We start from the raw sequence: 26,440 nt of genomic DNA on the forward strand, positions 1-26,440 counted from the left end.
CTGCAAAATGTAATGCCAGCAGTTAGTTTTCTGATTGTAATAGTCAGTTCCCTGCTGTAACACACTGGAGCTAAATTGAAGCAAGTTTCAAGGTAGCTTTTAGATACAGTATACATGTGTCAGCAGCGGAAAGGGGGGAGAAAGGGGGAAGGCAAAAGATTGAGTGAGAAAAGATACTGCAGCTGGATGGGAAAGAATGGGGGAGTGAGAGATCAGCTAGACACCAAGAAATAGTTCTCAGAAAAAAACTGGGATATAAAAGGAGGAAGCCGCTTGTGTAGGGGGGCTGGATTTGAGGCATGCTAAGTCTCCCAGCAACGCTTTGAGATCTCAAATAAACTTTGCTTGCTTCTCCACCCTGGTGTGTTTATTGGCGCTACGCACTCTGGGCAACGAACCACTGTTGCTTGCCTCCGGCACCCTCTGTGCCTGCAACAATATGTTATTAAGAAATGAGGAGTGGCTGAATTTGGGGGACTGATAATAGACTATATGGAAGATTTCATCTATGGGTCACTAGCTCAAGTTGGCACAGGCTAGTACTGACTGAAATGTTTTTACCATCTGACTGTGGTTCATTGACCTCTTCTATAAAAAATGAGTTGATCATGCTGGTTTATTTCTAGAGGAGTGGTTCTCAAAGCTGGTCCACTGCTTGTGAAGGGAAAGCCCCTGTCGGGCTGGGCTGGTTTGTTTACCTGCCGCGTCTGCAGGTTTGGCCGATTGCGGATCCCACTGGTTGTGGTTCGCCACTCCAGGCCAGTGGGGGCTGCAGGAAGCAGTGCAGGCTGAGGGATGTGCTGGCCACCGCTTCCCGCCGCCCCCATTGGCCTGGAGCAGCGAACCGCAGCCAGTGGGAGCCACAATCGGCCATACCTGTGGTTGCGGCTGATAAACAAACCGGCTCGGCCCGCCAGGGGCTTTCCCTGACAAGTGGCGGACCAGCTTTGAGAACCACTGTCTTAGAGAACAGTTATATTAGAAAATCATCACAGCTGGCGCTCTTGTTGACAGTCTCAGCATAGGCCGAGAGGTCTGGAGGCTGAACTGTTGCCTCATCTCTAGAGGAGGTGCCACTAAGATTTTGTTGAGACATATTGGTGGGGAAACCTGCAGTGCTGGTGACTATGCAGTGTGTCTTTAGCAAGTAATGAATTTGTTTTAAAGGAAAAGAAAAAACTCACTATATTTTCATATGCACTTATTCTAGGCAATCATCAAATATTTACAAGATCAAGGGTTTCTTATTTTACTTACATCCTCTGTGTTAACAGGGGACAAAGGTAAGAATTTATTAAGGTCTAAATAAATACTTCACATTGTATTCCTTTTTTAAATTGTAGAACACTCTCTTTTTTATAAATAAACTGCATTTTCTTTTTTTACAGATTTTGACCTAGACAAGCCCATCAGTCTCCAAGCATTGTTTTTATTCTCTTCATCTAGATCAGTACGTTTGACAGGTAGGGTGTTCTGTTTGCATCTGTTATCTGTGTAACAATATTGAACATGTATAAAACAGCATTTATATTTTGATTATATGATTCCCTTTAGGCCTCTTTGTCAGCAGATTCTAAAACTCTAATACTGATGGAATTATAAACAGTGGTTTACCTATTTTAAATCTTTGAATGATATTCCCAGTAAGAACTAGAAGTTATCTAGGAACTTTGCTGAATAAAGCATTACTTAAGTTTACTGCTGTTTGTGGTCTCTAAGATTTGCCTCTGTTTTATGTAAAAATATCGAGTGAATAGAAAATGAAGATTGCAAATTTGAACACACATAAATCTTGAAATATAATACAATTTCAACTTCGTCGATGTTATAGTCACATAACATTTTATATCTGGATATTCATTTTATACCAGGCCTTTTAGAAGGTGATGGCATTAATGTGTAAAGTTTGTTCATTTAATCATGTGAAAAAATGGTTATTCGCTTTTTACTGCCCCACCTGTGTTCTTTTCACTAATTCACCTCATTAGAGAATACTTCTAATATTGCAAACCTCTGAACAGTACAAGGCAAGCAGCAAATGGGGGGGCCCACAGGACCCCACATCCCTCAGACACACATACACATATCCTCTCTGGTGGGTCATAAGATACTGGACTATAGATCTGTGTAATCCCAATGAACAGTAAAGCAATTTAAAGTCATGTGTTTAAAAATGTATTATAACTTTTCTCTTCCTCTGAGACCAGTAGAGTTCATCGCATAGTAATGAATGGTACATCTATGCAGCAAAAAAAGACTCTGGCTCTCAGGACTTATCCTGCGGGGTTGAAAATAGCTGGGTAGATGCTTGGACTAGATGCCAGGATGAAAGACCCTCCCATGTCACCAGGTTTCAGAGCTCGGACTCCAGCCCAGGGCCAAACGTGTAAACTGCTATTTTTAGCGTTGCAGCGCGACCCCAAGTCAGGTGACTCAGGCTCTCAGACTTGATGCCATAGGCTTTTTTCTTGTTGTGACGATGTACCGTAACGCAACTAACTGGACTGTACAGGTGGAAGGATACAAAAAATTGTTGCATTAAAAATGTTGCAATTCTAAAATAGTTTCTGAAACAACTTTTTATTTTAAACATATGGAATGTAATACACGGTGCTGATAGAAAAGTTGTATTTGCTTCTCCTTTTAAATGACCTGTATAACTTTTGGCTTTGTTTTTGGTGTTTAATCCTAAACTCAAGCCAGTAAAACATTAGATCAACACACACTATCATGTATTTTATTCTGTTCTTGTTTTAGTGATTATTTGTATAGTGCTGACAATGTGCTCCAGTGCCATATAGTACATAAATAAAACAAACTAGGCCTTAAAGAGCTCATAATTTAGAAAAAGCGGCAAAGAGTTCTGTGGCACCTTATAGACTAACAGACGTATTGAAGCATGAGCTTTCGTAGGTGAATACCCACTTCATCAGATGCATGTACAATTATGCATGTATAATTTAGAAAGTAGACAGGACCCAATTGGAAATCCAGAGGTGGGAGGAGTTTAGCTTGTATTCAGGGGTGAAAGTAACTTACAGAACTTACCGGTACTGCCGGAGTCCTGAGGGGGTGTGGCCTCATCTGGAAGAGGCGGGACCTCTCAAGATTTAAAGGCCCTGGGGCACCAGCTGTGGCTGGGAGCCCCAGGGCCTTTAAATCAACCCAGGGCTCCCAGCTGCAGAGGTGGCTGGGAGCCCCCAGGGCTCAGGGGCTCTGGGCCCTTTAAATCCATGCCCGAGCCCGGCTCCTGGAGCTGCGGGGGGATTTAAAGGGCTTTGGGCTCCCCGCAGCTGCGGGAGCTCCAAGCCCTTTAAATTCCGGCCTCAGCCCGGGTGCCGGAGCTGCGGGCTCTGGGCTCCCCGGAAGCCCAGAGCCCTTTACATCCCCTCCGCAGAAGCCAGTGCGGTCCGGCACGGCGTACTGGCTCTTGCCAGTATGCCAGACCGTACCGGCTTACTTTCACCTCTGCTTGTATTTATTATTTGAACTAAGCTACAAACTCTCTTCCTTCAGGCAACTGTGGCAGAAAAGACGATTGTAGCTTGGCACACTGCTTTGGGAATGGCATTCCCTGCATAGGGTGGGAGGAGACATACGGAGACGGATGTGAGAGAAGGAAATCACAGAAAATGGCAGAACAACAAGGGGAAAATGTGATAGCAGACAAGATCCAAGATGAAGGCTGGGGCAGAATTATGGATAGCTTTGAAGATGAATGTGAGAATTTTAAACTTGATGTGTCTCCAAAGGGAAGCTCCTGGAGGGATTCAGAATGGGGAGTGAGATGGTCAGTCTGTCAAGGAAGATAATTTTGATGGCCATATTTTGGAGAAACGGGAATGGGGATGATGTGGGTGTCACTGAGGCCAAAGGGGAGGATTTTGCTGTAGTCAAGGCAGGAAATGATTGGAGCCCAGCACTGTCCAGATGAATGGGGCAGAAAGGACAGAGCTTTGATGTGTGGTAGAGAATGAAGTGGCAGGGTTTGAGCGCAGTGTGGATGTGGGAGGGAGTTTGCCATTACTTCCTGGTTCCAAGCCAGGAAAAGAGGGAAGTGGAGAGGATAATGTCTAGTAATTAGAGCAGAGGTAGGCAATCTATGGCATGTGTGCCAAAGGTGGCACGCGAGCTGATTTTCAGTGGCGCTCACACTGCCTGGGTCCTGGCCACCAATCTGGCGGGCTGTGCATTTTAATTTAATTTTAAATGAAGCTCCTTAAACATTTTAAAAACCTTATTTACTTTACATACAACAATAGTTTAGTTACTTATTATAGACTTATAGAAAGAGACCTTCTAAAAACGTTCAAATGTATGACTGGCATGCGAAACCTTAAATTAGAGTGAGTAAATGAAGACTCGGCACACCACTTCTTGAAGGTTGCCGACCCCTGAATTAGAGTATTAATTATATTACAGTTCTTTAATTATTTTGATGGTGTATTTTCAGTTAGATTGCACTGTAGGATTTTAACATTTAGTAGCTTCCAGTTGTTGGTTTCAACAGGACTCCTTTTTAGGTTGCTGTTTAATTTCAGTTTATCTGAATGAGCTATTATAGACCTGTGTTAACCCAGTTCAAATCTTGCTTTCCTGCCAGAACTGGACTTTCTCCTTCCCAGTGTTAAAAATAATGTTGTTATAGACTCTCTCCTAGCTCTGAGGGAAAGAGTGGAGAGCCTTTTGGTTGGCTGTGTACTGGGGTTTTGTGAGGCTATAAAGAGACTACCGCAAACAGAATATTGGGAATCATTAAGAAAGGGGTAGATAATAAGACAGAAAATATCATATTGCCTCTATATAAACCCGTGGTATGCCCACATCTTGAATACTGCCTGCAGATGTGGTCGCCCCTTCTCAAAAAAGAAATATTGGAATTGGAAAAGGTGCAGAGAAGGGCAACAAAAATTATTAGGGATATGGAATGGTTTCCGTATGAGGAGAGATTGATAAGACTGGGAATTTTCAGCTTGGAAAAGAGATGACTAAGGGGGGGATATGACTGGGGTCTACAAAATCATGACTGGTGTGGAGAAAGTAAATAAGGAAGTGTTATTTACTCCTCATAATGCAAGAACTAGGAGTCACCCAATGAAATTAATAGGCAGCAGGTTTAAAACAAACAAGAGGGTGTATTTCTTCACACAAGGCACAGTCGACCTGTGGACTCCTTGCCAGAGGATGTTATGAAGACCAAGACTACAACAGGGATAAAAAAGAACTAGATAAGTTCATGGAGGATAAGTCCATCAATGGCTATTAGCCAGGATGGGCAGGAATGGTGTCCCTAGCCTCTGTTTTCCAGAAGCTGGGATGGGTGACAGGGGATGGATCACTTGACGATTACCTGTTCTGTTCACTACCGCTGGGGCACCTGGCATTGGCCACTGTCAGAAGACAGGATACTGGGTTAGATGGACTTTTGGTCTGACCCAATACAGCCGTTCTTATGCTCTTGAAGATCTGATGGTTAAAGGCTTTGAAAATTAACAGTGTCTATTATGAGCTTACCTAAGGGTTTGTCCACACAGCATTTGGCAGCAAGCCTCCCATCCCTGGTCAACAGACTTGGGCTTGCAGGGCTTGCTCTAAAAATAGCTGAGTAAAGAGCAACTTTGAAGTTTCAGCACAAGTTGGAGCTCGGGCTCTGAAGCCCACCCAATGTGAAGAATGTAGGATAATTGTAATATGATTGGGATTGCTCAACCCAGCAAGCCAATGTGCAGCTGAATTCTTGAACAAGCAACAGGCAGCAGAGCAGCACTGCTGGGAGCCTTGCTAAGAGTGACATATGTCAATCAAGACTTATGCTCACAAGGGCTTGTGTTGCAGTTGTGAGATTGCAGCAGGCTAAATAATGAAGCAGGTTGCACAAATTGTGCATTTGGAAAAACCCGGCAAGCCATGTCTGACATTGGTTATTCATGGAAAGGGTGTGGTTGAAAAACATCTGACTCTATGCTCAAATTAATTCCCTCAAACAGCAAGGACATTTAACAAATGGAGATATGAACCTTCAGCAAGACATCTGTTCAGAAGTGGTGCCAGGGTTTTTGCCGCCATAGACGGCAGCGCTCCTCCTCTGAGCATTCAATGTTTAGCAGGAGTTGAAAGCATCCATCAAAGCGAGGAGAATGTTTTGGGGATAACTTTTTGTGGGTTTTTCAGACCTTTAATGTTACTTTAGCATTGATATGTTTGTGTGCCTGCGTGATTATATTGTTATAGTATTGACTTACTTTTTTTTTCTTTTCAGTAAAAAAACAAGAATTGAACTGTGAAAACGAACTTAACGAGATCTCTTTAAAAGTAACCTCTATTTTGCCTGGCCTTCGCTATGCCATACAGGAAGCTACAACATGTCCACCTGAGGCAGGAATCCATTCCAGCATTTTGGTTAAGCGGTACTTCCAGAAATTTGCAAAACTTGATAAAAATTCACTTGCAGCTTCTGGCAGAAATGACAATTTACCCCTTTCTTGTGCTCTATCACTAAATAAGACTGAAAGTGTTTCTCCTTCTGAAAAATGCCAAAAAGAGTCATTTTCCCAACTGCAGTCCTACATTTCTGACCCCAGCAGCTATTCTTTGGAAATGTCCGTGGCCTTAGACTGTTTGGTGGGCAATGGTCAGTCCCTGTGCAGCGTTTCTGACAGAACCTGTGATGCCGACTTTTCTTTCGTTTTGCCACCGGACTCTGTGCTTCCTGACATAGCAGCAGAGATAAGACTTGAAACTGAAAAACCTAAGAATACTCCAGAATTGAACCAGTTTCAGGAAGATACCAAGATAGGAATGAACCCAGCAGGTAATCTGAAGATGCAGCAGAATAAGAGGAAATCCAGCAGAGCCATTGTGACTAGCACAAAGAAGAAATGGGCCCCTTTTAAAATTCTTTCTGTGGTGGACAGCAACAGAAAAGGGACCACAAAGAAAAAGATGAATGTTTCTTTTCCTTTCCCCAAAAAACAAGGACTTACAACAAATTCTAATGAACCCACGCTTAAATTAGCAAATTTGCAGTTTCCAGATAAAAGGAAAAGAGGTAAGGACTATATAAACCAACTAGCTCAAAAAATGTATCATATATAATCCATGTCTGAAGTTTAAATCTCTATCACAATTGTCTTACCTTGTTTGTGTGCTGATATACTTAAGGAATCACAGCTTTCAATATCTCAAGCAGGTAGATCAGTTGCTGAGTCATCACTTGTTGCTAGTTGATTGAAAAACTTCCCTTCATGGTTTTCCTTCTGTCTTTCTTACAGGGGACTCTCATTCTCACTATGACCCTGATGACACACATGGTGATAAACTTGCAACCAAAATGCCTTGGGCATGCAAAGCCATTGTCATATATGTCCACACACAACAGTTGTTCCAGACGTTTTACAAGTGTTGTTTGTATCAGTAGCTGCAACATCTAGAGCTGGTCTTTAATTCGGGTTGGGCTGAATTCGTGCAGTCTACCATGGTTTCTCCCCCATGTGGATTGGAAACAATGAGTATGGCTGCACCTGTTCAACTGACATGCCAAAGTCCTTCCTGCACTGCGCTACCATCCATTTAGAAATTACCAAAAAGCTTCTGCTCCTAGCAACAATTCTGAGCAATATGAGACAAGTGCTCAGAATCCACTTGGGATGTTAAACAAATACATCTAGGCTTTACATCTAGGTGTGCCAAGCAGGAAGAGTACAGTAACTTATCTACAGGACCTAATCAAATGTTGATTCTTGAAAGTGAAAGTGTTGAGAAATAGTGTACTAATAAGTTTGTGAGTTGAAGCTTAAAATTTAAGAATAACTTGCTGGTTACTTTCAATCATATACACCGGGCCCTTGCTAGAATGCACGTCTATATAGTGCGAATTCGCATATAACATGGTCGTGGCCATGGATCCCAAATGTAATTACTTTAATTGCAATTCACTGTAGCGCAGTCCCTGCGTTAAACGCGTTACCACGCATGGATCCCAAATCCCGCATTCTAGCGAGGGTCCTGTGTACTCCTCTTTATAAAATCAAATATCTTAAACCAATTGTCATCAGGATTGTGTTGTCACCAGTCCTTATTGTCAGCAGTAACTTTTACAGTCCTGTGTCTATTGAAACTAGTGTTGCTTTTAAAAAAAAAAGTTTTTAACTGACCCCCTTTAAAAAGACCTTTCTTTATCCAAGGTGCTGAGGTACTCTCTGCAGAATTTGTACACAGGACACAATCTGAGCCTACAACTAAAGGAACTTCTTCGCCTGAAGATATTAGTTTGGATACCAAGAAACCAAGGAAACTGAAGCAACCAGATGAAAAAGATGTTCAGACTTCTGACAAAGTCGCAGAGCAAACAAAAAGTAAGACAATAATAAACGTTCCTAAAGAGAGCTATAACCCTAAAGCCATAAAGCAATTGGAACCTTGTAAGAATGTTGTTCTTTGTGTAACTTTTCATCTAAAATATTGGGGATATCATGACTATCTGATTTGATTTGTAAATAGTTCCAGCCTCTTTGAGATACTTTGTAATCACTCAAATAGTAAGCTTGGAAAACGTGCAGTTCTCTGATCATTCAAACTGCCCTTTTCATATCTCAGAATGTGTCATGCTTTTAAACTACTTTAAGGCAAATTGTGTAATGTGTCTTATAAGCCCAGTATATATTTGGCATCTGACCAGATGTTTAGCTTATTACACTATAAATCCAGTGCTTTTAAAAATAGTGAAATTGCCACAACCCAAAAGAATAAACTAGAGAGAGTTTAAAAAGCAGCATGGAAAGCCTGTTGATACAGCATGTGCAAATGTTGGCTTGCAAGACTCTGGCTACAACTGAGAACTAGTATTAAAGTGCCAGAATAAATGATGGAACAGGAAAGCCCTTACATTTTTTAAACTCAGCATGTTTTACAACGTCCGTCTCTGGATCTATGTGTCTCCAGTCTTTCTTTCTGGCCCCTTTGCCAAGTGGAGAGGAGGTTTTGGAGAGTAATCTCACTCCCTGGACTCAAATTATTAATCGTTATTTTACTACAGATCATAAAAAATAAGCAATGCTGTCTGTGGTGTAAGCAATATACTTCATTCAGCGTTTGTTAGATTAGCATTGTTCTCCTACCTGTGGACTGGCTATGGCGGAGGAGAGATGGAGTCTCAAGCCTGAGCACCGAGCCCTCCAGTGTCTTGTTTATGCCATCAGAGTGGACATCCTGTTGATTTGGTTTGGTTATACAAATACGTAGGCATGTAATATTTTAGTGAAAGAAGCTAGGACCAGAATCTCAGCATGTGCCAAAAAAAAAAGGGAAAAATTTTAGAAAGAAGAAAAACACAACTTAAATGCCTTGCTACAGAGCCAGAGCTTAGCCCTCAGGACACTATACAGAGCTTATCTTTCCATGGCTTTGCATGAAGAGTGGGAAGGGATATTTTTTGTAATGTTTTTTCTGATGAGTCTACCTTATGGAATGTTATATACATTTTGTATTGTTTTTACATGCACACGCCCAGAGACATGGTGGTGGGTGCATTTTAAACACTGGGAAAATAAATAAATAAATATTCCTGATGCTCTGGAGTTTTGTGTCACTGGCTGACTTGCAGGCGGCACCTTATTTGCGCCTGGGTCTGTATAAAATGCACAGTCTTTGAGATGCATGCGTCTGTATTGTGCGCTTGGAAGCACTGATTATGCACTATTTGGAAGCGTGCATCAGTGGGGTTTGTTTCCTCTTGTTTAAAGACTTTAGAAACTATGTGCAGAATTAAAAGCAAACTACTGTTAATGCAACATGAAGATTGCAAATTAAAATGAAAAAAAGAGAGGAAGTGTAAAAGTAATGTTCACAGAGCCATTACATTGTACATATGTAGTACTTTTCCTTTCTGGCTGGATTGTTTAAATGTAAACTTGAATATATACATTGTGTGCATGTGCTCAAGTTAAGGTTCTGTTACATTGTAAACTCACAGCCTCTCTCTGTACGTACAGCTCCTTGCACAACAGAGCCCCATCCTAAAATGCTACTGTAACAATAATAATAGCAAAATTACCTTTTGTATTTCTTGAACTTTATTTTAAATTTGCAAACTTACCATTCAATAAATATCTTTTTACTTGCAAACTGGGTATATTTGATGTGGAAATAATTGAGAAGTAATAAATCCCATGATGCCATTTGGACAGTCACTTTTAAGAGCAGAACTCTAAGTATTTCTCATGATAGAAATCTGTGGTTTAGTATTTATTATCTGATTTTATTTTTCTTATGCAGTAAGGAAAGAGACTTTGTCACTGTCATCAAATGAAATTCCATCAGAAAGTCAAGGGACAGTCAGCGGTGCAAATGAGACTTACACACAAAGTGTTACTGCTCCAGATGTCAACCTGACTCTGAAAGGAAGTAACTATGAATCACATGGGTTGAATTTGTTGGCTGATCTAGCTCTGAGCTCTTGCATTCCTCCACTTGATTGTAAAGATAGTAGAGTTGCCTCTCCAGATGACCTCTCAAAAGAGCGACGCTCTCTTCGGAAAAGGAAGCCTTCGCGAATTGCTTCAGATCATGAATACCACAGGGTGGATAAACATCTAAAGGGAGGATCCTCTTCTAGCAAAACAGAGAATCAGAAACTTCCTTCTCCTGCAAAATCTGATTTAAGAAAAGACTTAGCTGCTATCCCAAGAGATAAAAGCCCTGTAATTTCCAGCAAGAAGAACTGCACAAGCCCTAACTCTGCAAAAGCCTGGCCATTGCTTTCCAAAGAGGTGCTCGATACTTCAGATGTGAGCAAGCATTCTTCTGTTGCCTCTGAGCACTCTTATGCCTCACAGGTGTCAGAACATTCTAAAAAACACACCCTCCCAAAAGGAGGACAGGGCCCAGCTGCCTTCAGAAATGGAGCTAAAAGTGCTAACTCAGGTCCCATAGTTGGGAAAGTTCTGCCTTTCCGGCATCAGCAGAACAATACTCATACGCAGAAGCCCTTTGACGACTTAGTAGTAAAACGCAGAAGAAGTGTCCTTTCTTCCAGGTTGAAGGAAGACTTCTCCAAGTCTCACACAGTGAAGAGCTGTGATGGATCTGTTACGGTGACCTGTCAATGGGAAGCTGAATACCTCTTCAATTTAGATAGCAAATACACCAACAATTCTTTAGAGAAAACTGTGATTCGTGCTCTGCATGGGTAAGTGACTCAGTGGTGGGTAAATTTCTTGCCCTAACTTTTCTACAGTACTTCTGGAGCACTGTTGAAAAGAGGTTTCTTTGGCCTGCTCTACACTACAGAGGTAGGTTGACAAAAGGCAGCTTATGTTGACCTAACTTTGTCAGTGTCTACGTTACAGCCTTGCTCCTGACAATGTAAGGGCCCCACTGCACCAACATAATAACTAGGCAATTAATCGCAGTTAACTCACACGATTAACTCAAAAAAATTAAGAATCAGAGGGGTAGCCATGTTAGTTTGGATCTATAAAAAGTGACAAAGAGTCTTGTAAAAAGAACAGGAGTACTTGTGGCACCTGAGAGACTAACAAATTTATTTCAGCCTGAGCTTTCATACTCACACGAAAGCTCATGCTGAAATAAATTTGTTAGTCTCTAAGGTGCCACAAGTACTCCTGTTCTTTTTGCGGATACAGACTAACACGGCTGCTACTCTGAAAAGAGTCCTGTGTCACCTTATAGACTAACAGATGTATTGGAGCATACTCACTTCATATTCACCCACGAAAGCTTATGCTTTTAATCAGAATTAAATTTTTAATCGCTTGACAGCCCTAATAATAACTCTACCTCTACAAGAGGCGTAGGGCTTGTGTCAGTGTAGTCAGGGTGAGGCAGCATCTGCGTAGACCGGGGGTCGGCAGCCTTTCAGAAGTGGTGTGCCGAGTCTTCATTTATTCACTCTGATTTAAAGTTTTGCGTGCCAGTCATACATTTGAACATTTTTAGAAGGTCTCTTTCTTTAAGTCTATAATATGTAACTAAACTATTGTTGTATGTAAAGTAAAAAAGTTTTTTTAAATGTTTAAGAAGCTTCATTTTAAATTAAATTAAAATGCAGAGCCCCCCGGACTGGTGGGCAGGACCTGGGCAGTGTGAGTGCTACTGAAAATCAGCTCACGGGTCGTTTCGGCACATGTGCCATGGTTTGCCTACCCCTAGTGTAGGCGCAACTGCGTTCCTTAAATTGCCTGCTGGCTAGCTTGTAAATTTCATGGCTCTGCTGGGGCTGTGAAATTGACAAGAAAACCAGCTCCCCCTGGGGAGGTCTCAGCTCCAAGTCAGGCTGCTACCCAGGCTCCTGGCATGGGCTGCCACCCGGGCTCCCCACAGGGAGCACGGCAGCCGACCAGACTCTGGTCAGATTCCTTCCGGTGGTGTCCACATCCAGTGAATTGAAAATCTGACACTATAAGCCACTGATTTATGGCTACAAATTCCATCCTTTTCCAGACAAGGAAAAACAAAAACAAACAACTTCCTCGTTTATAATTTAGACCTCTGCTAAGAAGTCCCTGCATTTGAGGCTTCTGAATCCATTGAGCTGATGTGAATTAGTTTTGCACAACCAGCTAGAGAAATTAAGTGTATTTGTTTTCCCCTCCAGGCCCTGGGACCCTGATATGCCCGATGATGTGGAAGAAATGAAGCTTATACTTCACATGTGGGTAGCTCTGTTTTATAGCAAACCAAACAAATTCCTAAGCAGTACGAGAAAGGTGGTAGAACACAGTAACCCTGAAAAATATGTATCAATAAACAGTAGTCTGGATGCATTTGAATTAAGTGATGACTGTGAAGGAACTTTGGATCTAGAAAAGTGCCCGGCAGACTCTCAGTCTGAGGCCAATCAGGCTTCCAGCACTACTCTGGATCCTTCTGAATTAAGCGATGACTGTGAAGGAGCTTTTGGCTTGGAAAAATGTCCTGCAGATTCTCAGTCTGAGGTCAATCAGGTTTCCAGCAGTATCCACAGCACAGTATCGTATTCCTCTGAGCAACTGCTTTCTTGTGATGAACCGTCATCCACGAGTTGCACAAAGACCTTTTCAAACGACGACTGCCGTGATTCTAGCAGCCCGCCTTTGAAGGATGGACCACAAGAGGTGATTATCGATGGATGCGTAGATATCATCCATGTGTTCAATAAGGTAAGATCATGGATTTCAGTTGGTACAGTAATGCAAGAAATACAACACTGGGAAGACACAGGGAGTGTTTGTAACAAGCACCTGCCTCTAAGGCCCATACTAAGTAATGTAAAAGGGACACAAGAGGGCTTGTTTCCCACACTAGTGACCCGTGCCCCTTCTGCTGGGTTCATAGACTACCAGTGTGCACAGGAGCTGGAGGTAGCTGTATCCATCCCTGTTAGGGGAATGTTATCACAACAGTGAAGCTTTTGATGGAGAGGAAGGTAACAGAGTGGGTAGGAGAAGTCCTGAAGGCTCTGAGCATGTCCTGCAGCTGGGAGCTAATCATACGATAGATTCCACTGATTAGCAACCCCTCTGTTGCCAGCAAAAAGTTGCCATTATCCAGCAGTTGCTAATAAGTGGCAGGCAGGTTTGTACAGAAGCAGTCAGGGAAGGAAACACAGGGCTGAGCCTTCCCTGGCTGTAGCCCTGCAGCAGCAGCAGGGAGCTGCAGGCCAGACAGGGCCGGTGCAATCATTTAGGCGAAGGGCGCTAGGATTTGGGGGACGCCATTTTCTTCGGCCGTGACCGCCGCGGCCGGATCTTCGGCCACCCCGGTCGCCACCGGCATTTGAGTGGAGGGAGCTGGGGCAGGGGAGCACGGGGAGGGCCGCCTGCAGCAAGTAAGGGGGGGTGGCACACAGGAGAATCGCTCCCTGCCCCAGCTCACCCCTGCCCTGTCTCCTCCCCTGAGCACGCCATCGCTTCTTCATTTCTCCCGCCTCCCAGGCTTGCGGCACCTAAGCTGATTGGCTCCTCGAGCCTTGGAGGTGGGAGAAGTGAAGCAGCGATGGCGGGCTCAGGGAGGAGGCGGGGCAGGGGTGAGCTGGGGCGAAGGGGTGCCTCAGGGCGGAGGGTGGGGGGTGGGGAGTTGCTGCAGGGGGGGAGGTGCCACGGCAGGGGGCGCGCCTCAGGGCAGGGGCTCGGGGACGGGGGAGGGCGCAAGGTGGAAGTTTTGCCTAGGGCGCGAAACATCCTTGCACCGGCCCTGAGGCCAGATGCTGGGCTTTCTACGAGGAGCAGGGTGCTGGGTGCCTGCACCCTACCTCTCCCTGCATTCTCCACCAATCAGGGCCCAGCCCGTCCCAGCTCAGGGTGCAGCCTGGAGGGTGCAAGGAGAGGTACTCTGGTATCCAGGCTGCACCCTCCGCCCTTCCCCTTACCACTGCCCTGCCCACTGCCTCCCCTCCCAGCCTGCAGCCCTCCCCACAGCCCCGACCTCCGGTGTGGTTCCTGCATGCCAGCAGGTTTGCCGGGTGGCAGCCCACAAGGAAGTGCTGTGACAGGCTGAGCGCCAGCTGCAGGCAGGTTTGCGGGGGTGGGGCGGGAGGAGGGCAACCAGATCAGGCATGTCCCAGCACTTCCTTCCCTGACTGCAGCTGCACAAGCCTGGCTGCAGTGGGGGCATTCTTAAAAAAAAAAAAAGTTGCTCATAAGCAGCATGCCGGTGCCAATATCCAAACTCCATTATCACTGATGTTCCTGGGATGGGGTCCTGGGGGTGGGTCCCAGCAATACGTTGCCATTAAGCAGAAGTTGCTAATGCCAGGATTCTGTTACGTGGAATCCACTGGGCTTAGAGAAAACCTGACAGGCAGCTGAGTCCCCCATTCAGGCTTCAGTTTCTCCTAGAGCATCTCCTGACATCACAGACACCTCGGCAGAGGCTGGGAGCGTGTTCGCCCCTATTTTCATTGCTTAGACCCTAACTAAGCTATTTGCTGTTGCACATGAAGCACTGGGAACCCTGATGAACGCATGACCTGGCTGACAAATGAGGAAGGAACTGATTGGCAGAAGGCGCGTGGGTGACGTTTTGGTACCTTTTTAAGTCTATAGATACTGATTTCAGAATCATGAACCATACTTTAAAAAAATAATAAAAAGCTTTACGGTGCCTCTTCAAGCTGACCGGCATTTCAATCATTCGTTACTGAGACAAAACTGCGAGTGGCTTGAGACGTGCTTACTTGAGAGGCACCCAATCTCCCCATGGGATACGGCTGCGTTGTGCTCGGCCAGTGGAGTCCCCTTCTGTTCATAAGCACTCTGCCCAGGCAATCTCCATTCCTTTGTGTTTGGAATTCACTCACACTCTGTCCAAAATAGCAGGACTGTGTTGTCCCCTTGCAAGGGCTGCCTTTTTGCAGGAGTGTTTGGGGCTGGAGGGTGGGGGTGGGAGTGGGGAGGGTGGTTTAACTGTTAAGGTTGTGATAGCTTGTTATGTTTGGGGGGGGTTCTCTCTAGGGCAGGGGTGGGCAAACTTTTTGGCCCAAGGGCCACATACGGGTTGCATAACTATATGGAGGGTTGGGTAGGGAAGGCTGTGCCTCCCCAAACAGCCTGGCCACCACCCCCATCCGACCCCTCCCACTTCCCACCCTCTGACTGCCCCCCTCAGAACTCCCAACCCTTCCAACCCCCCCTGCTCCTTGTCCCCTGACCGCCCCCTCCTGGGACCCCCAACTCCTATCCATCCCCCCTGCTCCCTGTCTCCTATCCACCCCCTCCCACTTCCTGCCCCCTGACTGCCCCCCTCAGAACTCCAATCCATCCAACCCCCCCTGCTCCTTGTCCCCTGACCACCTCCTCCTGCCGGGGTCCCCCGACCCCTATCCAACCCCTCTGCTCCCTGTCCCGAGTGCCCCAACCCCCGCCCCCTGACAGCCCCCTGGGACTCCCACCCCCTATCCAACCGCCCTCTGCTCCTCATCCCATGACCACCCCTTCCTGGGACCTCCTGCCTCTAGCTACACCCCCCAGGACCCCACCCCCTTATCCAGCTTCCCTGCTCTCTGTCCCTTGACTGCCCTCCTGACCTCTATCCACAACCCTGCCCCCAGACAGACCCCCTGTGACGCCCACTCCCAACCCTCCCTGTTCACCATCCCCTGACCACCACCCCCAGAACCTCTGCCCCATCCAACCGCCCCCTCCTCCCTGACTGCCTCCCAGGATCACCCGCTCCCTTACCCAACCCCCTGCTCCGCGCCCCCTATCAGCAGCAGGAGCTCAGAGACGTGACACCAGGCTAGAGCCAGCTGCGCTCCCCACACTGCCCAGCGGAAGCAGCGGGCCAGAGCGCGGCCCGCGTGGTGGCATGGCTGCGGGGAAGGGGCCGGGGACTAGGCTTCCCGGCCGGGAGCTCAGGAGCCGGGCACGGTAAATGGTCCATACATTGTGTAGACCTTGCTGGGTCTACATCATACTACTTTTATCCACTGGGGCTTGTTTACATGGTAGGGTAATGGGCTGTCCAGGGGAGTGATTTCTAAAACACACTAACATGTTGCACATAAACTGGTCCATTTAGACCCTGCTGGTGTGCTTTAACATAGTGCCGTTACACAGAACAATAATGTACACCACATTAGTGTACTTTAGAAATCACTTCCCTGGAGAGCCCATTACCCCACCAGGTAAACAAGGCCCACGTGGACAAAAATCAGAGCTTTTACAGCCAAATTCAGCTCTCAGATTAATGTGAATAGTGTCTGTTGATTTCACTATTTCTTGTACTGAAATAGCACCCAGAGGCCATAATTGGGATCAGGAACCTATTATGCTAGGTGTTGTACAAATGTAAGAGGCAGTTCCAGGCTCCAAAGAACTTACTATCTAATTCAAGATTAGACGCAATAAGCGAGAGTAAAGTTGGAAAGAGAGGACGAAGGTGGCAGAGATAAGAGTGTGAGGTTAGATTAGCTATGTGCACCATGAGATGGTTTCAAGGCAGTTCTTTTTAAATAAATATTAAAATACAAGTAAACAAAATAGAAAACCAGGAATTCCTCCTTGCAATCTCCCTAGATGTTGTTAGCTGCCAATATCCTATAAGTATCACAGAAGAAGCAGATCTTGAGGGGGAATTGGAAGGGTAGGGGACGTGAATGGGCTCATTTGTCTATTCTGAAGACAGAATTTGGCAGTAAAATATTTGGGAGGTGAATTTAAAATCATTTCTCTAGGGTTTTGAAACAAGATTGGCTTATGAAAGTTTGAGGATTTAAAAAGATAGTACTCTGCAACTGGAGAATGTTTCTCTTCCTACATTTGTCTTTCTGAGTAGTTACATTTCGAACTTTGTAATTTCAGGTTGATGAAGAGAAGAGTGAAAGAGAGGAATTGCTGGACCCTGTAATTTCCTTCAGTAGCTCTACCTGCAGCCCTTCTGGTAAACCCAGCAATACAAGGATAAGACCTGAAGAATTTTCCACTGATGACTCCGATGAAGCACATCAAGCCTTTGATTTAAGTAAAGTTTCACAGAGTGACTCTGCATTTTCACAGACTGAATTTACAGAGAACCAGGAAAATGAACAGCCAGCGATTATTAGTAATGATACTGTCATTTCCGAGGGAAAAAAGACACTGGACAGCATCACTCTCTCTGCAGAGGATAAAGACAATTGCCAGGTTGGTGGTGATGAATCACTATGTCTCTGTGAAGCAATTCAATTAGAAATGAATATGAAGAGCACAGAACACAATAGCCCATGTGGAAAAGGGAAAGAATCATATGATCCATTAGAAAACCAGGGAGAAGAGGAGGAGGAAGATTTTGACTATGAAAGTATAAATGTAGAACCAATTGATTTAGCACTTTCTGAAAGTAATGATGCTGATCTGGAACATGAAGATATGGACCAGGATCCAATCAATTTAGTACTTCCTAAGGAAATTTGCATACCGGACGAGAGCAAAGCAATTAGTCGAGTTGACTTGGAAGAACCCTTTGATAGTGTATTAACTCTAACATTATCACCTGGTGCAAGTCCTGTCCAGGATGTACCTTCTGATGAAATAACACAATCTGCAGATGCACTTCCAGAGAACCAGGAGGTCACTGTCAAACCAGCTGAAGAAATTAATGATGCAGATATGGAACATGAAGATATGGACCAGGATCCAATCAATTTAGTACTTCCTAAGGAAATTTGCATACCTGACGACAGCAAAGCGATCAGTCCAGTTGACGTGGAAGAACCCTTTGATAATGTATTAACTCTAACATTATCACCTAGTGCAAGTCCTGTCCAGGATGTACCTTCTGATGAAATAACACAATCTGCAGATGCACTTTCAGAGAACCAGGAGGTCACTGTCAAACCAGCTGAAGACATTAATGATGCAGATATGGAACATGAAGATATGGACCAGGATCCAATCAATTTAGTACTTCCTAAGGAAATTTGCATACCTGACAAGAGCAAAGCGATCAGTCCAGTTAACTTGGAAGAACCCTTTGACAGTGTATTAACTCTAACATTATCACCTGGTGCAAGTCCTGTCCAGGACGTACCTTCTGATGAAATAACACAATTTGCAGATGCACTTCCGGAGAACCAAGAAATCAGTGTCCAACCAGCTGAAGAAATTAAGTCATTAGCACAAAGTGATTCAGTAGAGAACAGTTGCATTTCTCAGGAAGACAGAGGAAGTGATTCTGCCAATTACACTTCTCTGAGTATTAAAGACTCAAATCAAGTACAAAGCAATACAGCAACTCAAGGAGAGCAAAAGAAGCCTTCTGCTGACACAACCGAGCTGCTGAACAAATCTTCAGGAGCAAGTGAAAGCCCAGGCCTAGTCTTTAAAAATACACACTTGGAAGCTGACTCTGAAGCTGAGAAAAGCTGTGACAAATTTAAGAATACCAGAGTCTGTTCTGTTACTAAAAAGTCACCATGTAATGATGAATTAAACCAGATAACTATGGTTGTTACACATGGAGAAAATGAGGCCTCTCTTTGCAAATCGGTAGAATCCGCTTGTATCTTATCAGTGGATAATGAAAAATCTTTTGCTAAAGAACATTTGGACTTGAAACAAATTCATGTGGTAAACCATCAGTATATGCACAGTCTTATTTTGAGTGAGGAAGAGACAAGTCCAGCTGCCGAGCCCACTCATACTGACCCAGGACTGATGACTGGCTCTCCTTTTCAGCAGCGTGGCAGCCTTATTAGCAGACAGACTGAACTGCCCAAAAGTATATTAGAGCCAAGTGAACGTGATCTGGTGCTTTGCAAAGATATGACTTCTGACCACACTGATCAAAGAGATGTTACGGAAATGTGCTCCATCTCTGAGAGTCAAACACCCTTGTCTGCTGGGGACGACTCCTCATGTTCTTGTTGTACAGAACGACCAAAGAAAGACAAATTTCTAGAACACGGAACCCCTGTAGGTAAAAGAGCAGACTTACTGGGGAGTAAGGAAGAGATTTCTCCAACTGACAAGCCCACTTGTACTAATCCAGAATTGTTGACTGCGGTTGCTTTTCAGCCACATAGTATCCCCATCAGCAGAGAGACAGATGTGCACACTAGTTCAGTGAAGCAAAGTGAAAAGAATCCAGTATTTTCCAAAAGTATGAATTCTGACCACATTGATCAAATAGCTGTGATGGAGATAGCTTCGTCTGCTGTGGAAGACTTCTCAGGTTCCTGTTACACAGAACGGGTGAAAAAAGACATGTTTTTAGAACATGAAATCCCTGTTGGCAAAGTAGCAGACTTAGTAGAGAATGATGACAAAGAAGAACCCACATCATGTGAGGAATTTGATCTCGGAAGCACTAGTCCTGCTGCGAGCACTGCATCTGTCTTAGAAGAGGAGGAGGAGGAACAGTTCGCAGAAGCATATGACCAGAGCTCTGTTTGTGAAATAACAGAACTGCAGAGTGAGTGTATGACGGAGGAACCTAATATGTTTGCTGATTTACATCAAACCGACTCCGATGTCACTAGGGAAGAAATCCCTGTTTCCTCTGTTCAAATGCCTCCATTATGTGCACACACAGACTCTAGAGAGACTCTGGAACTTAGTGATACGGAGGATATTTTGGAGGAACATTTGGCCAACCAAGTTACAAAATTCCCTAACAAAGATAGAGGTGTGCATTTGACTTTTGAAAGTTTATCATATGAGTCTTTCTCTGGAGACTCTGACCAGGAGTACTTTGGAGGTACTGTACCTCCCACAGCTAAATTTAGGGGCTTTTGTGGTACAAGAGCCATTGGTGCGATCCCTGCAACAGCAGTTACAAGGACTAATTACAATGATTCATGTATAAGCTCAGAGAATGAAAACTGGAAGAGTGATGACTGGGACTCCTTGGAAGCAGACAAAAGATTTTCAGTTGTTGAGTCAGGCTGGCCCATTGGGTTTAGAGAAGATGATAGATATGTGCCCCCTTTTGTCAATATTAAAGATGATCAGGGCACTCTGAGGGATTATACAAACTTTATTGTTACCAAAAAACACAAAGCTAAAACTAGACCATTACAGTCTTCCAAGAGACATGACTATTCTGTGGAACGATCTGACTTAATAAGCTCATTGACTAGGACCTGGAAGGTTATTGATGATCTTACCCAGAACACTTTAGATATGGAATGTCTGCGTTTCAGTTATAAGCTAAAACAAATAATAAAGAGCCAGAAATCACGACTTTCTACCTCCAACAATATCTTTTCAAAAGAGTTTTCTGCCCAGGTCATGGCTGAGACTTTGCCCCTGAGAGAGGCTCCTGAAGCCCCTAGTCTAAATGCACCATCCAGGAGTAGGAGCCCCCTTCTGGTAACAGTTCTGCGTTCAGATGCAAGGCAGCGTAGTTCAAGTTGGCACCTGAGAAATGACACATACACAGATTTTGCTGAACCACCTCTCTTTGTGCCATGGCAGGATAAATTTAGCAATGAAAGAAATGCTGCAAAAGTCAAAAGTCAGGGTCGTGACTATGCTAGTCCTTTACATCTCGGCAAATTAAAATATGATGATAAACTAAAAGAATCCCGGGGGGATATTTCGGTCATTTTAAATGAATATGCTGAGTTCAATAGGGTGATGTTGAACAATGTACATGCGGGTAACAAAGGAAGAAGTCAGAGCCCTACCTCAGAAGAGTCTGCAGGCGAAAGGAAAAACTGCACACGTTTTCCCAAAAGAACAGCCTCCTATGAGAACATGATTAGTGACTTATGCAGCACTCTACACTACAGACTGAAAAGTGTTGTTAAAGAGGCTTGCAGAAATGCATGTATGTTCTACCTGGTTGAAACAGAAGATGATCCTTTCTTTGTGAGAATGAAGGTAATGTGGCAATTTCTAAATCTTCCTAGTTCATTTAAAATTGTGAGTGATCTTGGCGCTTCTTGTAATGTTGAACTGGTACCAATGGCTTGAGCCAGGAATGATGCAGGCGGTCTGTATGCAAGCTTCCTCACACGATTTGGCCAATCCTTCTTAATGCTGACCTGCAGTATCTTCCTGCTGTGTTAGTTGTAGGGGATTTCGGTCCTGATCAGTAACACCCTCTGCTACTTCGTCTTGGCTCTCTGGAGCCATAATTCAAACCAAATCATGCCAAAGTGTGTGATAGTTTAGTGATGCATACACAGAGAGAACTAGGATCAGCGATCACTTATTAATTTTCACTTGTGATCAAAGAAAAGAGGTGGACTTCAGGCATTAAAGGCTAATACAGCTCCTCAGATTTTTTCTGTTCATAATAGTAAAGAAAATTGGCAAACCACACAAAACCATGTGCCAGATGGTTATGGTTTGAGTTTGCTAGGCTGTACCGTGGCAGTCGTTTGTGTATGCTTCATAATTTTTAAAAAATGTTTATACTGGGAAGAATGTGAGGCAGCCTTTGCTCTGCCTTTGTCATGGTTTTGCCAAGTTTAGAAATAATCCTGGCTCCTTGATTGTCCCGGAGTTTCAGGTGGCTTCTCTGGCTTGAAATGCCTTTTTTAGTTTGCATTTGGCACAACTAGGACTGTTTCTGATTTAGGTTTTGCTTACTTGCTCCGGTGACGTGGTGGCCAATTATTTCCACAGAGAGCACATTGCACCAGTGTTCCATAGACTCCACTGTTTGCTTTTGATCACAGTTCAAGACATTTATGATCGTGCTTTTAAAAAAAACCTTACAGTACATGGTTTGATTCCTGTTTAACCTGAGAAACCGGCCTCTCTCATGTTACCCAGGGTTCTTTCAACCCAAAGCTCTTGGTAACTTTTACTCTGTGCGAGGTGGTGTCAGGAAATAAATCAGGGGAGACACAGCCATCCGACCGAAAGATGGCTGGCACAAACAGGACAACACAAGGGTGCTTTCACTTAAAGCTAAACTTCACTTAGTCTTAAGCACTTACACATGTCCGCAACAGATTAATAAAACACCCCCAACCCTTGATAATTACCAAAGCTGAATGTGGCTCTCGAGTGACACAGTGGCAGGCTTCCAGTGGCCAAATCTTCTGTCTGCCGGTGGGGACCACAAGATGTATGCAGAGGGAGAGTCCAAAAAGAGTCCCACTATCTCAAACCTTTTCCCCTTTATACCTTAGTAATAGACTGACATGTCCCTTAAGGAAAACTTGTAATGTAAGCAGTTCCAATGGTCAAGCAAGAGGCTCCTTCTGATTATTGATTAACCAGGTGTGGGTTTTTCCAGAGTTTGCAGCCTTGAGACCCCAATAGACATTCCTGGGGTACATCCTGCTCTTTTAAAATGCATGTATCAGCAACTTCAACACAATTCTTATCAGGAAGGACGCGGGGTCAAGCTGCCCTTTCTGAGGCACCCCAAAACTGCCCCTCCTCCTGCCTTGGTCAAGCTGAGGTTGCTGAATGGCCAATTTACAGATTGCTGACTAGGTCGCTTTTAACAATAAGCCATGGTGGTTTCAGGCACTTTACTGGTTTGCCAAAGTCTCCCTGTACACTCACTGTGCCTGATTGTGATAGCTGAGTTTTGCTGCGAGTCCGAGTGTTTTGAATGTCTGTGTGCTACTGTAAGGTGGTTTTCAGTGGGGGGTCTTTGACACTAGAATTTGTTTCCCCAATTAGACTATATCTATACTAGAGTTTGGGGGAAAAATCTCTCCGTTTCAGCTGCATTGGAAGTAGCAACGTTGCAGAGCCAGTGTAGACAGTCACTGGCATCTTTACCACTGTCGTTGTCTAGGCCAGCTCTGAACTGGTGTAGAAAACAGGTGGCAAAACCAATGGTGTGTGCCAATGCCTTCTCTGTGCTCCCAGTTGTGCCTTTTCTGACCAAAAAAAAAAAAGGGCTTTTTCACAAAACCAGAATTTTCCACAAGAAAATTTCAGTTTTTCAGGCGGAAAAAGGAGACTTTTTTCCATTGGGAAAATCAAAAGAAGGGCTCCCCAACTGCCTGACAGCAAGGCTTTGGTCAAGTGCACTTTCTACCCATGAAATTGACAAAGGCTTTCCTGGAGGGCTGCCAGGCGGTTCACTTTGAGACTCTCTCCCTCTCCAGCACGCAGGCTGGAAGGCTCTTGCGAATTTCACAGGTGTAGTTGACAAGTGTCTTACAGGTGGGCAGCCAGGAAGCCAAAACATTCTGTTTCAGTGCTCCTGAAAGAGCATATTTCCTGAAAACCCTTTCCCTGACAAATGTGCATTTTTGGCCTTTTGTCTCACACTGGGACAAAAGAAACATGTCAAACATGCAACATTTTACACAGGAAGGTATATCTGTTTTCTAGCCAACTCTAGGAGACACGGCCTTAGTCTGACAGAACCCCAGGCTGATTTCCAGGGCGTGGTGGAAAGCCCATCTGCTTACTCATGCTTCTCTATGTAGGTGATTGACTGGGTGCATTTTTTTAACGTCAGCAACTTAATTCTGCGGTCGAGTTTGTCTATAACGGAAACTTTTAAAAATGTAAAATTAAATCAGCTAGTTTGCTGTCTCAGTACTGGGTCATCTACTCTCTGCATTGTGGCTGCAGCATACTTCCCTGAGAGTCCATGTAAGATATAGATCGAGATGTTTATCTAACCAAGAGTATATTAGAGTACGAAAATCGATTTTGCTGTGCTGATGAATTGAGATGATATAGGTGCTGGCCGTTCTGAATCTCTCCTCACTGCAAACTGGTTGGCACAGGGAGAGTCTACTGCAAAATGCCTGCCATTTTTTCTTATTCTTTCTTTGCCTGTGTGGTGTTTGAGTAAGTGGTCAATTTATTTTTAAAGTTTTGTGTTGATATTTAGAGTAAGTTGACTATTCAGATAATTATATTATTTTAAAAACAAAATAATCAATAACAGAAATACACCTTTGGCCAGTGGTTCTCAAACTTCTGTACTGGTGACCCTTTCACGTAGCAAGCCTCTGAGTGTGATCTCCCCCTTAGAAATTAAAAACACTTTAAAAAATATTTAGCACCATTATAAATGCTGGAGGCAAAGCGGGGTTTGAGGTGGAGGCAGACAGCTCGCAACACCCCATATAATAACCTTGCGACCCCCTGAGGGATCCTGACCCCCAGTTTGAGAACCCCTGCCTTAGGCATATTGATAAAATAGCTCTTTCCAGTCCTGACTGGTACTCTCATCAAACAAGCCTGGACTATATAAGTTCAAACTTTATATACATTTGTTTGCAGAATTGGGAAGAAACCCCATCTAATAGTAACTAAACAAAACAAAATTTATTTTTCATGCTGGGCTTTAGCATATCCAGAGTCTCAATATCCAGGTTATTTGCCGATAAATCATCGCTTTCGTACTCAACTGGAAATCATATTAAATGGCCTATTTTTGGTAAGGTGTAAATATGTTGACCATACAAACATTCTTACTTTATTGCAATGATTTATTTGTGTTTCAGAGCTTATTGAAGAAAAGTGGCCACACTGAAATTGAACCTCTGGATTTCTGTAAAACACAACAGCTGGAGACAGACAGACTGATTGTCATTATTAGAAATGAGGACATATCTTTGCATATTCATAAAGTAGGTTCAGAAGTATCTTTCTTGTGTCAAAACTGGAAACACCATTTCTAAATACGACAGTCCATTTTTAAACAGGTTTCTAATTTTGCACCTATCCAGAGTTTTATTTTTAATTGCTCATGTCTGCATACCTATTGGTGATGTCCTAAAGATGTCGCAGTTTAAAGCTAACCTAATACTTACGCAAGGTACGTGGCTAAGGAGTTGTAAAACAAACAAGAACAGAGGGCCCATTTCTTTCACTGCCGTTGCGCCACTTTAGATCACAGAATAGCTAGCGACCTCAGAAGTCAGTACAAACCAGGGAAGGCATCAGTCTGGGTTGTCTGGTTTAGCTTCTCCAAGTCGGCACAGTAAACTAGTTTGAGCCAGAGTTAGAACACAGGAATTCCTGGCTCGTAGGCCCCTGTTAAGATCCCATCCACATTCCAGCAGCACCAATCGCTGCAGAGTCTAAGTACAGTAACTCCTCACTTAAAGGCGCCCCGGTTAATGTTGTTTCGTTGTTACATTGATGATCAATTAGGGAACATGCTTGTTTAAAGTTGTGCAACGCTCCCTTCTAACATGGTTTGGCAGCCGCCTGCTTTGTCCACTGCTTGCAGGAAGAGCAGCCCGTTGGAGCTAGCTGGTGGGTGGTTGGAACCAGGGTGGACCAACAGCTCCCCATCAGCTCCCCACTCCCCTAAGTTCCCTGTACAGGAGCTGCCCAGCAGGCTAGGAATTGCAGCTGTCCCTCCCCCCACTGCCATGTGCTGCTCCTGCCCTCTGCCTTGGAGCTGCTCCCTGAGACTCCTGCTTGCTGTGGGGGGGGAGGGAAGAGGGGCTAAAGTCAGGGTGTCCCCCTCCCCCCTGCTCCTGCACCCCGCTTACCCCATCTTCCATAAAGCAGGAGGGACACACCACAGGCAGCTTCCAGGCAGCTGCAGCTACCCTCAGGTCTCAGCTTGCTGAACTAATTAACAAGGCAGTGTTCTTCTGACCCCACTCTTCATACTTAAAGGGGAAATGCGCATCTCTGTCTCTTTCACACACACACAGGGGGTGTGTCTCTGTCTCTGTCTGCCCTCCCTCCTTTCCTGCTGCCTTGTACAGTAGAGTGTGAGAGTTAGCCCTTGAGGGCTCAGCCAATTGCTAGTTCATCATTTAGCAGTAAGGCATTCCCTGGAAATATCCCACTCTCTGACTCCTGCACCTTAGCCAAGCTTCACAATCATCATCACAGTGTACCAGTATTAAATTGTTTGTTTAAAACTTATACTGTGTGTGTGTGTGTGTGTGTGTGTGTGTAGATAGATAGATAGATAGATAATATAGTCTTGTCTGGTGAAAAAAAACTTCCCTGGAACTTACCAACAACCCCCCCACACACACACACACATTTACATTAATTCTATGGGGAAATTGGATTAGCTTAACATTGTTTTGCTTAAAGTCGCATTTTTCAGGAACATAACT

At 44.3% G+C, this 26,440-nt stretch overlaps 1 protein-coding gene across 2 annotated transcripts in view; it reads left to right on the plus strand.

The window, feature by feature from the left end:
* Positions 1–26,440, plus strand: part of TASOR2 (transcription activation suppressor family member 2) — a 70,847-nt gene that overhangs the window by 31,920 nt on the left and 12,487 nt on the right. The window contains exons 12-20 of one of the 2 annotated variants that reach the window (XM_030577686.1): positions 1,211–1,283; positions 1,389–1,463; positions 6,260–7,048; positions 8,184–8,354; positions 10,273–11,185; positions 12,614–13,157; positions 17,298–17,835; positions 18,346–21,299; positions 24,857–24,982. In XM_030577686.1, the coding sequence (XP_030433546.1) occupies positions 1,211–1,283; positions 1,389–1,463; positions 6,260–7,048; positions 8,184–8,354; positions 10,273–11,185; positions 12,614–13,157; positions 17,298–17,835; positions 18,346–21,299; positions 24,857–24,982 (6,183 nt within the window). Of the gene's footprint in view, positions 1–1,210; positions 1,284–1,388; positions 1,464–6,259; positions 7,049–8,183; positions 8,355–10,272; positions 11,186–12,613; positions 13,158–17,297; positions 21,300–24,856; positions 24,983–26,440 lie in introns of both variants that reach the window. The other variant, XM_030577611.1, reaches the window with a different exon arrangement.

Source organism: Gopherus evgoodei, chromosome 1 (assembly GCF_007399415.2).
Source record: "Gopherus evgoodei ecotype Sinaloan lineage chromosome 1, rGopEvg1_v1.p, whole genome shotgun sequence".
Classification (NCBI taxonomy): domain Eukaryota; kingdom Metazoa; phylum Chordata; order Testudines; family Testudinidae; genus Gopherus; species Gopherus evgoodei.